At 45.6% G+C, this 17,282-nt stretch overlaps 1 protein-coding gene across 10 annotated transcripts in view; it reads right to left on the bottom strand.

Moving 5' to 3' along the window:
- Positions 1–17,282, bottom strand: part of arhgef1b (Rho guanine nucleotide exchange factor (GEF) 1b) — a 62,614-nt gene that overhangs the window by 32,962 nt on the left and 12,370 nt on the right. For 6 of the 10 annotated variants that reach the window (XM_090192339.1, XM_090192317.1, XM_090192334.1 and 3 more), the window contains exons 2-7: positions 8,825–8,911; positions 4,810–4,923; positions 4,247–4,345; positions 2,143–2,185; positions 1,929–2,034; positions 1,558–1,698 (exon numbers count right to left, since the gene is read on the bottom strand). In XM_090192339.1, the coding sequence (XP_090048465.1) occupies positions 1,558–1,698; positions 1,929–2,034; positions 2,143–2,185; positions 4,247–4,345; positions 4,810–4,923; positions 8,825–8,875 (554 nt within the window). In that variant the 5' untranslated portion in view covers positions 8,876–8,911. Of the gene's footprint in view, positions 1–63; positions 521–1,557; positions 1,699–1,928; positions 2,035–2,142; positions 2,186–4,246; positions 4,346–4,809; positions 4,924–8,824; positions 8,912–17,282 lie in introns of those variants that run through there. The other 4 variants (XM_090192351.1, XM_090192355.1, XM_090192364.1 and 1 more) reach the window with 3 other exon arrangements.

Below are 17,282 nucleotides of genomic sequence, written 5' to 3'. Positions count from 1 at the left end.
AGATATTAAAGAGATAGAGAGAGAGAAAGATAAGTGCAGACATTGCCAAGTCTGTAGACTTACCGGTGGAGTCGATTAAGTGGCATTTTCCCTCGCTCTTTCTCGACCGATTCTTAACTCTGTTTTGGGACGGTGGAATCTGAAGCGACTAAGCTTCTCCTGATCCAACTCAAATCTGACTGCAGTGATATTGTGTTCAGAGCAGAGGCTACTGAACATATCCTGATCTTTCCAACAAAAAAAGGGAAAAAATAAAACAAAGTCTAAAACAATGAGAGATGCATTAAAAGCTGCACCCAAAACAATGCACAAGAAACTATTGACAATTGTTTTTAAACTAAAACACTGCAAAAATCTAATCTGTACAAATCTATCCAATCTGCTTTTCTGCACAAGGCCAGGTATTAGCTGTCTAACTATCTGCAAAAGATAAGTGTGAAGTCAAGGCACAGCTGCTCTCTGGGAGTTGTCTGCAGGGTGGGCTGGAAAATCTAAATGCTCCAGGACACCGGAAATGGCTATTTAACTGTGTTTTAGTCTGATGCAACAAGCAGGCAAGAATATGGAAATGAGATCCTACTGTTATTCTTTTCTATTAACATAAAGGGAGGGGAGGGGTTTCCCCAGGATTCCTCAAGCCAATCAGGATGCCCCATCCCTCCATTCCACTGACTGACCAATAGGAGACAGAGGTGGTGAGGTCACCATGTTCTGGCGGTGAGAGGGGGAGAGACGGGGGAGCGACTGAACGAGGGCGGGTGTGGGATTGTGGAGGAGAGATGAAGATTGTGTAAGTGAATCTAAATGGGCAGAATAAATGAATAACTCTTTTGTAGTTAGGAGACAGAGAGAGTTGATTGTGAGTCAGTAAGTTTATGATGTGTTTGACACTGCCTGCTGACAAGCTTTTCATACTTCCTCCACTGACAATACAGTAGTAACCAGAAAAAGTCACTCTTTCATCCTCTCTCTTCACACTGCAGGTTAAAGATCTTGTCTCCTGCTCTCCTCCTCACTTAATTCATTGTATCTGGCTACTGGGTCAGAGGTAGATGAACGGACTAGACTGTCCCTACTCTCCCTCCCCCTCTCCATCCTCCAACTCCCTCCGGTTGGCAGCATGCCAGGGGAGAACCTTCCTGCCAACGTGGCACTGCTGACTCTCTCCTTCTCCCTCTGCTTCCTCTGTTCCAATCACTGTTGTCCCTCTTTCTTTTCTCCCCAAATCCCTCTCTCTCCTCCATGTCTTTAATCATCCATCTATCCCCCTAGTGGTCCCTGTGTGTTGAACTGGTTGTGTCAATGTGTGTATTTCTGCACCATATTCTAGAAATGTCCGCTGAGGGACTGGAACTGTGATGTCTAGAGGCCTGTGATGTCATGATGATACTACACAGTATTTAATTGAATTCAAATGAAACTTGCCCCCAAACGAAGCCATGGGAGGTTTAACTTAGCTAATTAGACTGTACCTTTATCTATGAAGTTACATAAAAGCTATACGTTATGTAGTACTGCATTATGACAGTCAATAATCCACCCCAGCCGTCTACTCACTGGATCTCAGACATTTTGTCCAGCAGGGTCTCTGCCACGGCCTTCTCCTTCATCTCCATGGGGATACGATCGGTGGGGTAGTGAGACTCCACCTCCAGCAGCTCTGCCGCGTTAGGGGTCATACCCATCATCCTCTTCTGCCTGGGAGGGAGGCACAGCAGGAAGTATCCCTTTAAGTATTTACATCTCACACTGTATAACTGTCATCAGTCTGACATTATCGCTGAGGGCTAGTTGGTACACACGTGCGTATGGGGAGCAACAAGAGAGTTTGTGTTTAGGGCAGAGAACCCAATGTTATCACTGATGAGTCAATATGTCAATAGGTTTTGACCAGGTCACTGCTGGCTCAATGGATGTGGGTGTGTCACCTGAAGTCTTCCAGCTGTCGCAACACCTCTGGGGCCTGAGCCAACTGGACATCCTGGACAAACTTCCTCTGCTGCTCCTCACTGAGCAGGTCTGGTCTGGTACGGTCTGAGAGAGAGATTACATACACACCATGCTTTATCCAGATAATGCTGAGTAGACCAGTGGTGGCTGCATTATCTAAAATCATAAGAGAACGATCGTAGGAGGGCTTACCCAACTCAAACGATACATTGTGAGGGATTTGCACTCTGAGAATCTGTGTGGGTTGAAGAGGAGGAGGGAGAGAACATTTTAATTTGACATAATAATAATAATATGCATCACACTGACTTCTACAACAACATTTGTATGTTCTCCTCTGTTCATCTGGTGATGTAGAGGTTAATCCCGGACCTGCAGTGCCTAGCTCCACTCCTACTCCCCAGGTGCTCTCATTTGTTGACTTCTGTAACTGTAAAAGCCTTGGTTTCATGCATATTAACATTAGAAGCCTCCTCCCTAAATTTGCTTTATTCACTGCTTTAGCACACTCTGCAAACCCGGATGTCTTAGCCGTGTCTGAATCCTGGCTTAGGAAAACCACTAAAACCCCTGAAATTTCCATCCCTAACTATAACATTTTCCGCCAAGATCGAACTGCTAAAGGGGGCAGTGTTGCAATCTACTGCAGATATAGCCTGCAGAGTTCTGTCACACTATCCAGGTCTGTACCAACAACTCGAGTTTCTACTTCTAAACATTCACCTTTCCAGAAACAAGTCTCTCACCATTGCCGCTTGCTATAGACCACCCTCTGCCCCCAGCTGTGCCCTGGACACCATATGTGAATTGATTGCCCCCCATCTATCTTCTGAGCTCATGCTGCTAGGTGATCTAAACTGGGACATGCTTAACACCCAAGCCATCCGTCTTTGAAAGCCAAGTTAACAAACAGATTAACGACCATTTCGAATCTCACCGTACCTTCTCCACTATGCAATCTGGTTTCAGAACTGGTCATGGGTGCACCTCAGCCACGCTCAAGGTCCTAGACGATATCATAACCACCATCGATAAGAGACATTACTGTGCAGCCGTATTCATCGACCTGGCTAAGGCTTTTGACTCTGTCAATCACAACATTCTTATTGGCAGACTCAACAGCCTTGGTTTCTCAATGATTGCCTCGGTAGGTTCACCAACTACTTCTCCGATAGAGTTCAGTATGTCAAATTGGAGGGCCTGTTGTCCAGACCTCTGGCAGTCTCTATGGGGGTGCCACAAGGGGGGTGCCACAAGGTTCAATTCTTGGGCCGACTCTCTTCTCTGTATACATCAATGATGTCTACGCAGAGGTGGATCAAAGAATCACCAGCAGCGAGAGCGGCGACACCATTCTGTATACTTCTGGCCCTTCGTTGGACACTGTGTTAACTAACCTCCAAATGAGCTTCAATGCCATACAACTCTCCTTCCGTGGCCTCCAACTGCTCTTAAATACAAGTAAAACTAAATGCATGCTCTTCAACTAATCGCTGCCCGCACATCCAGCATCACTACTCTGGACGGTTCTGACTAATCACTGCACCTGTACATAGCTCATCTGTAAATAGCCCATCCAATCTTCCCCATCCCCATACTGAATGTATTTATCTTGCTCCTTTACACCCCAGTATCTCAACTTGCCCATTCATCTTCTGCACATCCTACCATTCCAGTGTTTAACTGCTATATTGTAATTACTTTGTGTATCTTTGTGTTTGTTTACTCCATGTGTAACTCTGTTGTTGTATGTGTCGAACTGCTTTGCTTTATCTTGGCCAGGTCGCAGTTGCAAATGAGAACTTGTTCTCAACTAGCCTACCTGGTTAAATAAAGGTGAAATAAATCAAATAAATAAAGTATAGAAATCTCAAACAATGCAGTACACCACAGTCACCACCAGATGTCACTTGAATACCAATAAAACAAAATGCAGGCAAGAGGAAAATTTGAAAACAAAAGTACAATGTCTACTCCATGAGTCTCTCTCTATCTCTGAATGTTCCAATGAACTTTCACTAAACGTATCCTTTTAGAATAGAGAGGGAGTGTAAAACAACGGTCATTCCCACGACCTGAACAGGAAGTCGTTTGTCAGCGTGAGAAAGTGTGACACACTGAGTAGAGGGAGAGACACACACACACACAGGGCGAGAGGAAGAGGGGTACAGAGGGTACAGCTGGACAAACGGCCAGTACCAAGAAAACAGAGGAAGTACGGTACAGAACAGTGAGGTGCCATTCTGGCTCTGGGCTCTACAGTCGCTTCCTAGCTCCCTGTGTTTCTTGCACTTACAGCGCCCTTGTCCAGGAAGCTGTTGTAGAACTCCACAAACTGCTTCTTGGTCTCTTTGGTACTGAGGTTCTTGAAGAGGTCAGCATGGAGGTAACACAACTGGGAGGGAGAGAGAACAAGAAAGATAAAAATGAGGAAGGGAGCTAAAAGATGTAAGTACCACACACACAAACCATTTTCTATAACACTATTAGGTCATTTGCGCGGCCGTATGCAGACTTTATACAGCACATTGTGACAATGTGGAGGATAGACAGTCTGGTGTGAATTAAAATACAGGTGCATCACTAGCTACAGGGACAGGTAAGGGGGTTTGGGAGAGGGGTGAGGAGAGGGAGCCTGTCTGGGCTGTGAAGGGGTAACAGTACCTGGGTGGATCACGGTGTCTGCATGCAGAATAAAAGGGAGAGACAGGCATGCTTAATATCACTGGAGATGCACAGAAACAGAGCTACACATGGAGCAGACAGACACTCATCACACACTAACATGGACATAAACACCCACACACACACCAGACAATACATCACCATACACACACACACACACACTGTAGTTCTCACCAAGGAGGAGCAGTCGAACTGCAGGATGACGTGCTGAAGGAAGACCAGCAGGTGGGTTGGCCGACTCTTCACTAGCTCTATACTGGTGAAGTGACTGCTGTGGTCATCCACCGTCTGGGATGGACAGAGAGAGAGGGGGGGGGAGATTAGAAACAGTAGATATACTAAGGGAGAGGTGATGAATAGAGGAGGGAAGAAGGAGAAGGTACAGAGTGAAGGACAGATTAGATAGAGGACATTGGTGGACAGAGAATGATGGGTAGAGAATGGAGCATGGAGTATTAGATAGACAGGGAATGAGGTTGAGAAGAGTAGAGAATGGAGTATGTGAGGGGGAAAGATTAGATAGACAAGGAATGAGGAGGAGAAGAGTAGAGAATGGAGTATGTGAGGGGGACAGATTAGATAGACAGGGAATGAGGAGGAGAAGGGTAGAGAATGGAGTATGTGAGAGGGACAGATTAGAGAGACAGGGAATGAGGAGGCGAAGGGTAGAGAATGGAGTATGTGAGGGAGACAGATTAGATAGACAGGGAATGAGGAGGAGAAGGGTAGAGAATGGAGTATGTGAGAGGGACAGATTAGATAGACAGGGAATGAGGAGGAGAAGGGTAGAGAATGGAGTATGTGAGGGAGACAGATTAGAGAGACAGGGAATGAGGAGGAGAAGGGTAGAGAATGAGTATGTGAGAGGGACAGATTAGAGAGACAGGGAATGAGGAGGAGAAGGGTAGAGAATGGAGTATGTGAGGGGGAAAGATTAGATAGACAGGGAATGAGGAGGCGAAGGGTAGAGAATGGAGTATGTGAGGGAGACAGATTAGAGAGACAGGGAATGAGGAGGAGAAGGGTAGAGAATGGAGTATGTGAGGGAGACAGATTAGAGAGACAGGGAATGAGGAGGAGAAGGGTAGAGAATGGAGTATGTGAGGGAGACAGATTAGAGAGACAGGGAATGAGGAGGAGAAGGGTAGAGAATGGAGTATGTGAGAGGGACAGATTAGAGAGACAGGGAATGAGGAGGAGAAGTGTAGAGAATGGAGTATGTGAGGGAGACAGATTAGAGAGACAGAGAATGAGGAGGAGAAGGATAGAGAATGGAGTATGTGAGAGGGACAGATTAGAGAGACAGGGAATGAGGAGGAGAAGTGTAGAGAATGGAGTATGTGAGGGAGACAGATTAGAGAGACAGGGAATAAGGAGGAGAAGGGTAGAGAATGGAGTATGTGAGAGGGACAGATTAGAGAGACAGGGAATGAGGATGAGAAGGGTAGAGAATGGAGTATGTCAGGGAGACAGATTAGAGAGACAGGGAATGAGGAGGAGAAGGGTAGAGAATGGAGTATGTGAGAGGGACAGATTAGAGAGACAGGGAATGAGGAGGCGAAGTGTAGAGAATGGAGTATGTGAGGGAGACAGATTAGAGAGACAGGGAATGAGGAGGCGAAGTGTAGAGAATGGAGTATGTGAGAGGGACAGATTAGAGAGACAGGGAATGAGGAGGCGAAGTGTAGAGAATGGAGTATGTGAGGGAGACAGATTAGAGAGACAGGGAATGAGGAGGAGAAGGGTAGAGAATGGAGTATGTGAGGGAGACAGATTAGATAGACAGGGAATGAGGAGGAGAAGGGTAGAGAATGGAGTATGTGAGAGGGACAGATTAGAGAGACAGGGAATGAGGAGGAGAAGGGTAGAGAATGGAGTATGTGAGGGGGACAGATTAGATAGACAGGGAATGAGGAGGAGAAGTGTAGAGAATGGAGTATGTGAGGGAGACAGATTAGAGAGACAGGGAATGAGGAGGAGAAGGGTAGAGAATGGAGTATGTGAGAGGGACAGATTAGAGAGACAGGGAATGAGGAGGAGAAGGGTAGAGAATGGAGTATGTGAGAGGGACAGATTAGAGAGACAGGGAATGAGGAGGAGAAGGGTAGAGAATGGAGTATGTGAGGGAGACAGATTAGATAGACAGGGAATGAGGAGGAGAAGGGTAGAGAATGGAGTATGTGAGGGAGACAGATTAGAGAGACAGGGAATGAGGAGGAGAAGGGTAGAGAATGGAGTATGTGAGAGGGACAGATTAGAGAGACAGGGAATGAGGAGGAGAAGGGTAGAGAATGGAGTATGTGAGGGAGACAGATTAGATAGACAGGGAATGAGGAGGAGAAGGGTAGAGAATGGAGTATGTGAGGGAGACAGATTAGAGAGACAGGGAATGAGGAGGAGAAGGGTAGAGAATGGAGTATGTGAGAGGGACAGATTAGAGAGACAGGGAATGAGGAGGAGAAGTGTAGAGAATGGAGTATGTGAGGGAGACAGATTAGAGAGACAGGGAATAAGGAGGAGAAGGGTAGAGAATGGAGTATGTGAGAGGGACAGATTAGAGAGACAGGGAATGAGGAGGAGAAGGGTAGAGAATGGAGTATGTCAGGGAGACAGATTAGAGAGACAGGGAATGAGGAGGAGAAGGGTAGAGAATGGAGTATGTGAGAGGGACAGATTAGAGAGACAGGGAATGAGGAGGCGAAGTGTAGAGAATGGAGTATGTGAGGGAGACAGATTAGAGAGACAGGGAATGAGGAGGCGAAGTGTAGAGAATGGAGTATGTGAGAGGGACAGATTAGAGAGACAGGGAATGAGGAGGCGAAGTGTAGAGAATGGAGTATGTGAGGGAGACAGATTAGAGAGACAGGGAATGAGGAGGAGAAGGGTAGAGAATGGAGTATGTGAGGGAGACAGATTAGATAGACAGGGAATGAGGAGGAGAAGGGTAGAGAATGGAGTATGTGAGAGGGACAGATTAGAGAGACAGGGAATGAGGAGGAGAAGGGTAGAGAATGGAGTATGTGAGGGGGACAGATTAGATAGACAGGGAATGAGGAGGAGAAGTGTAGAGAATGGAGTATGTGAGGGAGACAGATTAGAGAGACAGGGAATGAGGAGGAGAAGGGTAGAGAATGGAGTATGTGAGAGGGACAGATTAGAGAGACAGGGAATGAGGAGGAGAAGGGTAGAGAATGGAGTATGTGAGAGGGACAGATTAGAGAGACAGGGAATGAGGAGGAGAAGGGTAGAGAATGGAGTATGTGAGGGAGACAGATTAGATAGACAGGGAATGAGGAGGAGAAGGGTAGAGAATGGAGTATGTGAGGGAGACAGATTAGAGAGACAGGGAATGAGGAGGAGAAGGGTAGAGAATGGAGTATGTGAGGGAGACAGATTAGAGAGACAGGGAATGAGGAGGAGAAGGGTAGAGAATGGAGTATGTGAGGGAGACAGATTAGATAGACAGGGAATGAGGAGGAGAAGGGTAGAGAATGGAGTATGTGAGGGAGACAGATTAGAGAGACAGGGAATGAGGAGGAGAAGGGTAGAGAATGGAGTATGTGAGGGGGACAGATTAGATAGACAGGGAATGAGGAGGAGAAGTGTAGAGAATGGAGTATGTGAGGGAGACAGATTAGAGAGACAGGGAATGAGGAGGAGAAGGGTAGAGAATGGAGTATGTGAGGGAGACAGATTAGAGAGACAGGGAATGAGGAGGAGAAGGGTAGAGAATGGAGTATGTGAGGGAGACAGATTAGATAGACAGGGAATGAGGAGGAGAAGTGTAGAGAATGGAGTATGTGAGGGGGAAAGATTAGATAGACAGGGAATGAGGAGGAGAAGGGTAGAGAATGGAGTATGTGAGGGAGACAGATTAGAGAGACAGGGAATGAGGAGGAGAAGGGAAGAGAATGGAGTATGTGAGAGGGACAGATTAGAGACAGGGAATGAGGAGGAGAAGTGTAGAGAATGGAGTATGTGAGGGAGACAGATTAGAGAGACAGGGAATGAGGAGGAGCAGGGTAGAGAATGGAGTATGTGAGGGAGACAGATTAGAGAGACAGGGAATGAGGAGGAGAAGGGTAGAGAATGGAGTATGTGAGAGGGTTAGAGAGAAAGGTCAGAACAGATATGATCATTCATCAGCCTATTGTTCGCTACAGTTCATTGTCACCAGGAAGTTACTCACGGGGTCCAGATCATTCTCAAAGTCCTCATCCTCAGCCCCGATGATGCTCATGGCTGGGTTAGACCACTGAGCCCCAAACGCTCCCCCCTACAGACAGAAACACAGTTAGACCACTGAGCCCCAAATGCTCCCCCCTACAGACAGAGACACAGTTAGACCACTGAGCCCCAAACGCTCCCCCCTACAGACAGAGACACAGTTAGATCACTGAGCCCCAAACGCTCCCCCCTACAGACAGAGACACGGTTAGACCACTGAGCCCCAAACGCTCCCCCCTACAGACAGTGACACTACGAAAGTCAACCCACACCGACCTCGGCCACACACAAGAAGATGAGGGAGGAAATATATATAATATATATAGGCTAGCCCAGGGTTAGACAACCCTGGTCTTGTTTTAGTTTAACTGACCTGGAAGACCAGGTGTGTTGATTTTAGACAATCACTGAACTGATCAATTAGGTCTGTTGGTCAGGTGTGGTGCCTAGTTGGGACAAAATCCTGCAGTACCTGCGGCCCTCCGGGAACAGGGTTGTCGTCCCCCTGGCCTAGTCTATAGGACCCCATAATCACACTACTAAAGCCTTGTTCACACTGCAATGCTCAAATCCATTTTAGAATACTGACTGTCCAAACAGCAAGTTACAAGTGACCAAATCAGATGTGTGTTCAGACAGCAGTCATTTGCTGACATGGCCAAGCTAGTTGTCATAGTAACCACTGGTGTGTGGCAGTGGTGTAGCAAAGATATTTATAACTAAACCAAGATAGACCACAGCCTGTCATTTCAAATGGAAACAAATGAGTCATAGTCGGCAGAACAAGCAAGGAGGTGGGCAGAGCCAAGCACAAGCTAGCAAGATCCTATTGGCTTGTTCTAGCAAACATTTCCGTTATGGAACGCCTAGTCTGAAGTGTGCATGTGCAATAACTCAATTCACCTTTTCACTTGTTCTAAACAATGCCATTTTTTGGAGACATTAGCAAAGGGTAAAGTCTAGAAAACTTAGTCCACTGTTTACAAGAGATTATAGTTTCGGCAACAGAAAACTCTATTGAGATCAAAGGTTTAATCAATGAGAAAATTTGCAGAATGTCAGCCAAAATCCATCTCGTTCCACCTTCTCCCACTGCCGGCCACTGGGCTTCCTCTCACTGCCATATTTGGTAGTGGATGCTTCACATTTATACATCCGCTGAAATATCTGTCTCATTGTTCTATCTGTGGGTGTACTCTGATTGGTGGTGGTGGTTCCTATCACTCAGAAGTTATGTAGCAAGTCAAGGTGACAACAACGCCTGCCATGGACGTTTTCCAGCTGCTTTGAGTGTTCAAAATCATAGTGTAAGAACACTTAAGCCCTCAAAGGATAAGATGGTCCAGCTTTCAAAACAAGTCCATTTTGGCTGGCCACAGCAGTCAACTAACTAGCTGGTTAGCTGTTAACTTTCTAGCACATTCTTTAATTTATTTGTAAACAATTAACAAGCTAGTTAGTTGACATGTTCTTTGTCAAACTGTCAAGATATGCCAAATAACAGTCTAAAAACCACTTGAGGGCAAATAAATCAGATTTGACTGTTCAGACAAGAATGAAGGTGGTTTGAAATGTGGCTTGAAATTGGCTGTTGAAATTTCAGGAAAAAGAACTGATTGGAATCAGATATGCCAAGGTCCAAAGCAAGGAGTTGGGGGGAGTCTACTACGATTAGAGTGTTCGGATAGAGTATATGGTAAGAGCTTCTTTGGGGGGGGGGGGGGGGGGCACCTATCCTGTGTATGTGACAATTACATTTTATTTACACTGGTTAGGGAGGGTGGGGGGTAAACTCTGGTTAGGGGGGGGTAAACTCTGGTTAGGGAGGGGGGGGGTAAACTCTGGTTAGGGAGGGGGGGGGTAAACTCTGGTTAGGGTGGGGGGGGGTAAACTCTGGTTAGGGAGGGGGGGGTAAACTCTGGTTAGGGAGGGGGGGGTAAACTCTGGTTAGGGAGGGGGGGTAAACTCTGGTTAGGGAGGGGGGGTAAACTCTGGTTAGGGAGGGGGGGTAAACTCTGGTTAGGGAGGGGGGGTAAACTCTGGTTAGGGAGGGGGGGGGGTAAACTCTGGTTAGGGAGGGGGGGGTAAACTCTGGTTAGGGAGGGGGGTGGTAAACTCTGGTTAGGGGGGGGGGGTAAACTCTGGTTAGGGAGGGGGGGGTCAACTCTGGTTAGGGCCTTTGCTTGCTTATCACGACAGGTCATTACTGACGCAATTGACTGCAAGAAAATATAGGGGCCAATTTGAATTCGCCAATCAATTTTGGGAGAATGGCTAAATATCTAGTGCCATTAAAATCCTGGAGTGTTTGACTAATTAAGTAGAATCAAGGTGTTTCTGCAAATCACAAATTCCTCTTCCTCCAGGCTCCTCTGAAACATTTAGATTTGGGATCGTAGCTTGGAGGGAGTTAGAGAGAGGGATAAATATTTTAACCCAGGGGAAACAGTTGGACATGCCTTGCCAAAACCCAGTTTACAGCTGAGCATTCAACAAAGTTTAACTAAGCCTGAGCCAATAATGCCCTGAGGGAGAACTCATGACAGTCAGTGACAGCTAGGCCTGTCCAGGAATAACCCCAACCCTTGAACTCTACCCTTAGACCCTAGGTTACACCTTCAAATGTAGACTGTAGGAATGGAATACGCTACACCCGCAATAACATCTGATGAATGTTTGTATGTGACCAATAAAATCTGATTTGAATTGATGTAGTCTAAGCAATCTGGCAGAAGCTCAGAACCTAAACCCATTTCGAAAGTAGAGCCAGATTGCCATTTTGCTTACACATACCCAACACAACTTCAGATCTCCAAACACAGAAGGGGTAGGGGCTAGGGCTATCAAAAAACATTGATTTCAAAGCTTAACCAACCGTACAACTCAATGCACAAGGACTGCTTTTAACAGTTTCCACATAAAATTGTGCAAAAACACATTTACAGTAAAAACTGTGCAGATACAAAGTTTGGTAAAATAACACAACTAAGGGAGATTTTACTGTAATTCTGTTACCAAACTTTGTATCTGCACAGTTTTCACCAGGAGGCATAAAAAAAAAAAATTATTGTGTCAATTGTTCAAAGTAGTCATTGTGCATAGAGCTGTATGGTTTATTAAAATTTGAAATCAATTGTTTTTGTTTGGCATACATTTTTAAGTGAAAAATGAGTCTCTCAGCATAATTCCATTACTGTGCAATTGCCCTTAAGTCACAGGAGTGGATCCCCGCCATGCATTCATCCTCCAGGCCATAGTAAGTCAGGCTCCTAGAAGCCACTGGGAAACACCCTGACAGTCACAGCAGCACCATTGTCCAGCCCCGAGTCAAATCACTAATGAAAAGATCTTATAAAGGCCTGTGTGTGAATAAGGATGTGAGCGGGTGGGTGTAGGCCTGTGAAAGTGTAAAAACAAATTGTAGAAAGAGTGCAGTGTACAAAGAGTGCAGTGTACAAAGAGTGCAGTGTACAACGAGTGCAGTGTACAAAGAGTGCAGTGTACAAAGAGTGCAGTGTGCAAAGAGTGCAGTGTACAAAGAGTGCAGTGTAGAAAGAGTGCAGTGTAGAAAGAGTGCAGTGTAGAAAGAGTGCAGTGTAGAAAGAGTGCAGTGTAGAAAGAGTGCAGCGTACAAAGAGTGCAGCGTAGAAAGAGTGCAGTGTAGAAAGAGTGCAGTGTAGAAAGAGTGCAGTGTAGAAAGAGTGCAGTGTAGAAAGAGTGCAGCGTAGAAAGAGTGCAGCGTACAACGAGTGCAGTGTACAACGAGTGCAGTGTACAAAGAGTGCAGTGTACAAAGAGTGCAGTGTAGAAAGAGTGCAGTGTACAAAGAGTGCAGTGTACAAAGAGTGCAGTGTACAAAGAGTGCAGTGTACAAAGAGTGCAGTGTACAAAGAGTGCAGTGTACAAAGAGTGCAGTGTACAAAGAGTGCAGTGTAGAAAGAGTGCAGTGTACAAAGAGTGCAGTGTACAAAGAGTGCAGTGTACAAAGAGTGCAGTGTAGAAAGAGTGCAGTGTAGAAAGAGTGCAGTGTAGAAAGAGTGCAGTGTAGAAAGAGTGCAGTGTACAAAGAGTGCAGTGTACAAAGAGTGCAGTGTAGAAAGAGTGCAGTGTACAAAGAGTGCAGTGTAGAAAGAGTGCAGTGTACAAAGAGTGCAGTGTAGAAAGAGTGCAGCGTACAAAGAGTGCAGTGTACAAAGAGTGCAGTGTAGAAAGAGTGCAGCGTAGAAAGAGTGCAGCGTAGAAAGAGTGCAGTGTAGAAAGAGTGCAGCGTAGAAAGAGTGCAGCGTAGAAAGAGTGCAGTGTAGAAAGAGTGCAGTGTAGAAAGAGTGCAGTGTAGAAAGAGTGCAGTGTACAAAGAGTGCAGTGTACAAAGAGTGCAGCGTATCTAGATGACGTGAGGCGCGATAGCAGCAAATTGTGTGTTGGGTTTGTGAGAGAGGTTAGGTAAGTGACAGAGACTAAAATAGCACATTGTCTTGTAAGGAGAAGTGGTGTTGCTAGTATGAGTTCAAAGAGGCTTTAGAGGTCAAGAAGGAGAGAGATGGAAAAATGGAGTTGGAGGAGGAGAGAACGTGTGGACATTCAGTCATATGTAGAGGTAAGTCAATCAAATGTATTTTTAAAGCCCTTCTTACATCAGCTGATGTCACAAAGTTCTGTACAGAAACCCAGCCTAAAACCCCAACCACCATGAAATGCAGGTGTAGAAGCACAGTGGCTAAAAAACTCCCTAGAAAGGCCAGAACCTAGGAAGAAACCTTTAGAGGAAGCAGGCTATGAAGGGTGGCCAGTCAAGTAAGTAAACCATGGAACTGAGTGGAATGCACAAATGTGCACAAACACACGCAGAGTAGGGTGAAATAATCCCACACACCTTCCCCTCAGCACCACACATTACCATCACTGTTAGTAGCCTGAATCAACCAATGCCCTGGCTGCACTTACAGTAATCTTGTTCACCACACACACTTCTGCCCAATGCTATGTTGAATTAGACTGGGAACGAGGTGGCATGTAAAGTAACACCGCTGCAGTAGCAGTATTTACCCAACCGTACAGTTACATCACCATGGCTACCACAGAGGCTGAATGCACTGCTGCCTGGTGGAACTATGAAATGCTGTCACATGAAGTAGTATCCCCCACTACAGTGCAAACATCTGCAAACGTCTGCTGTTACAGACAGTGTTGGGATATTATAGCTTAAATCTGAGAGGGTCTACGTGGGAGGGTCCCTTCTACTCTCCTCTCCTGACATACTGAACATTCCACAGAATGGCACCAGACTACACCAGTCTCTTCCCCGTCTCATCTCATCCCCTTCCCTTCTCGTCGAGACACGTGAAAAGGGCTGAATGGGGCTGTTCTGACAGTGAGGAAAGGGTGAGAATCTATTACAGACTATTGGGACGTGACTTGGTGAGGAAAGGAGACAAGGAGGGGAAGTTGATTCAGGCCATTTTTGGGATGTGGCCCAAAAGAGTAGGAGAGCCCTGGAGCTCCTGAGGAGGCAGCTGTGCTACTTCTCCCACACTCCCCTCCACCTCCTCCTCCTCTCCCTCTCGTCACATTCCAACAATAACTCAGCATGTTATTATAACTCAATAGGTGTCAGCTGGCATCAGTCTATTGATAGCTATCAGGCACATGTGCCTCTGTACGTGTGTATTATAAAGCACCTGTTACAACTCCTATCTCCATTTTTCACTTGAAACTCATTCATATTATATGGTTATTCATCATGTTTTGTTTTACAGCATTTCTTAGTTCCACCAGACAGGTCACTGTGAGAGTTGTATTAATAACCAGAGTCACTGTTACACCAGCTCTAGCACCAAGACCACAATCCCCATTGTGTAACCGTTTCAGCAAACAAACACCCACCGTGTCACCATTTACACAACCAAAAAGAAAGCAGGACACTGAGGGGACAAACGATGACCTCACCCCACTGTGAGCTTCTTCACTGTCCATACCACAGTGGGAGGGGCTGATACCGGTCAATCAAGCTTCTTCAATGACAGAGTCAGAGTCAGTCAGAGCAGTTTGTGTGAGCCAATCATAATAGGAATGATCATAGAAATTCTAGTTGTATGGTGCCTGCCAATACCCAATAAGAGTAGAGCATCACATATGGCTGGAGTTATGATAATGCCAACAGAGCCGACTGGCACAACCCTTCAGAGGGATGAAGCCTTAGACAGACCCTTGTGCAGTGGTGGGAAAAGTACTCAATTGTCAAACATGAGTAAAAGTAAAGATAATAGAAAATGACAAGTCAAAGTCACCCAGTAAAATACTACTTGAGTAAAAGTCTAAAAGTATTTGGTTTTAAATATACTTAAGTATCAAAAGTAAAAAATCATTTCAAATTCCTTCCATTCATTCATTAAAAAAATTAATGTTTTATTGACGGATAGCCAGGGGCATGCTCCAACACTCAGACATAATTTACAAACAAAGCATTTGTGTTCAGTCCCCCTGTGCACCCCCCCATCCACATCGACAGGAAAGTAGTGTAGAAGGTAGAAAGTTACAAGTTCCTCAGCGTACACATTACTGACAAACTGAAGTGGTCCACCCACACAAACAGCGTGGTGAAGCAAGCAGCACCTCTTCAACCTCAGGAGGCTGAACAAATGTGGCTTGTCACCTAAAACCCTCAAACTTTTACAGATGCACAATTAAGAGCATCCTGTCAGGCTGCATCACCGCCTGGTACGGCAACTGCCCCGCCCTCAACTGCAAGGCTCTCCTGAGGGTAGTGAGGTCTGCACAACGCATTACCGGGGGCAAACTACCTGCCCTCCAGGACACATACAGCACATACAGGAAGGCCAAAAAGATCATCAAGGACAACAACACCCGAGCCACTGCCTGTTCACCCCGCTATCATCCAGAAGGCGAGGTCAGTACAGGTGCAGAGAGACTGAAAAACAGCTTCTATCTCAAGGCCATCAGACTGTTAAACAGCCATCACTAACATAGAGGCTGCTGCCTACATACAGACAAATCTCTGGCCACTTAAATAAATTGAATACATGGATTTAATAAAGGTATCACTAGTCACTTTAAATAACAGCACTTTAATAATGTCTACATATCCTACATTACTCATCTCATATGTTAATACTGTATTCTATACCATCTACTGCATCTTGCTTATGCCGCACAGCCATCGCTCATCCATATATTTAAATGTACATATTTTTATTCCACCCCTTTAGATTTGTGTGTATTAGGTAGTTGTGAAATTGTTAGATTACTTGTTAGATATTACTGCACTGTCGGAACTAGAAGCACAAGCATTTCGCTACACTCGCATTAACATCTGCTAATCATTTGTATGTGACAAATAAGATTTGATTTAGTGAATCCGCCAGATCAGAGGCAGCACCAGGGACCAAGGATGTTCTCTTGATAAGTGTGGATTGGACCATTTTCCTGTCAAAACGTAGCGAGTACATTTGGGTGTCAGGGAAAATGTATGGGAAAAGTACATTATTTTCTTCAGGAATGTGGTGAAGTAAAAGTAAAAGTTGCAAAAATATAAATAGTAAAGTAAATACCCCCCAAAAACTACTTAAGTAGTACTTCAAAGTATTTTTACTTAAGTACTTGACACCACTGCCCTTGTGTGACTGGTGAGTCATAATACTGTAAAAATAAAAGCAACAGAGAACGAGGGTTCTACAATATCTATCAATCATAGAAGCCAGTCTTTCATCCCATATGAAAACATAAAGTAGGTGCATTTCTAAGTACCAAACATTCATTCATTGTGTCAGCTTAGGTCACTCTTCACCCCAAACACCCGGTCCCGCACAATAGCCTGTCTGGTCCCCTGTGCCACTTTGACAGCATGGCCCTGAAATAGAGCAGAGCCCTAAAGGCAGCTAGCTGTGTTTGTGCTCTTTTTATCTGGCCTTCTCATCAGGCTGGGCTTCATTACACTGAATGAGTCAGAGCTTCTCTGGGGTCCTACGGCCCTGGCCTGGCTCCGAGAGGGTGTCCCCAGAGGCGCCTGAGTAGAAAAGGAGCGGGAGGCACACAGACAGGAAGTGGGTGTAATTTCCTCAGGAAACATAGCCATTTCCTGTTCGACCTGTCTGCAAGAGTCACGTCGAGAGATCAAAGACGAGAGATGAAGAGGGGGGGGGGGATGGGGCACAAAAAAGAGAAAGAAAGCTAGAAAGAAGGATGGATCATGGCAGAGGAGAACAAGGTCAGGGGTCCGATTAAGAAGTGACACCCTTTTCTTTATTTGACCTGCGCTCATCACCTCTGTCACTCAGAAGAGGAAGTTGGCAAATATTACATGAACGAAACTAACCGAAGAAAGATGATTGAGAAACAGAGAGAGGAGTCGAGGTCACGTGGGTAATACTGAGATATGGTGTGAGAAGCACAGTGAGGCCCTA

Source organism: Oncorhynchus mykiss, chromosome 2 (assembly GCF_057628025.1).
Source record: "Oncorhynchus mykiss isolate SJ-2025 chromosome 2, ASM5762802v1, whole genome shotgun sequence".
Lineage (NCBI taxonomy): Eukaryota > Metazoa > Chordata > Actinopteri > Salmoniformes > Salmonidae > Oncorhynchus > Oncorhynchus mykiss.
Note: the sequence above shows the minus strand (reverse complement) of the source record. Positions and strands in the feature narration are given on the sequence as shown.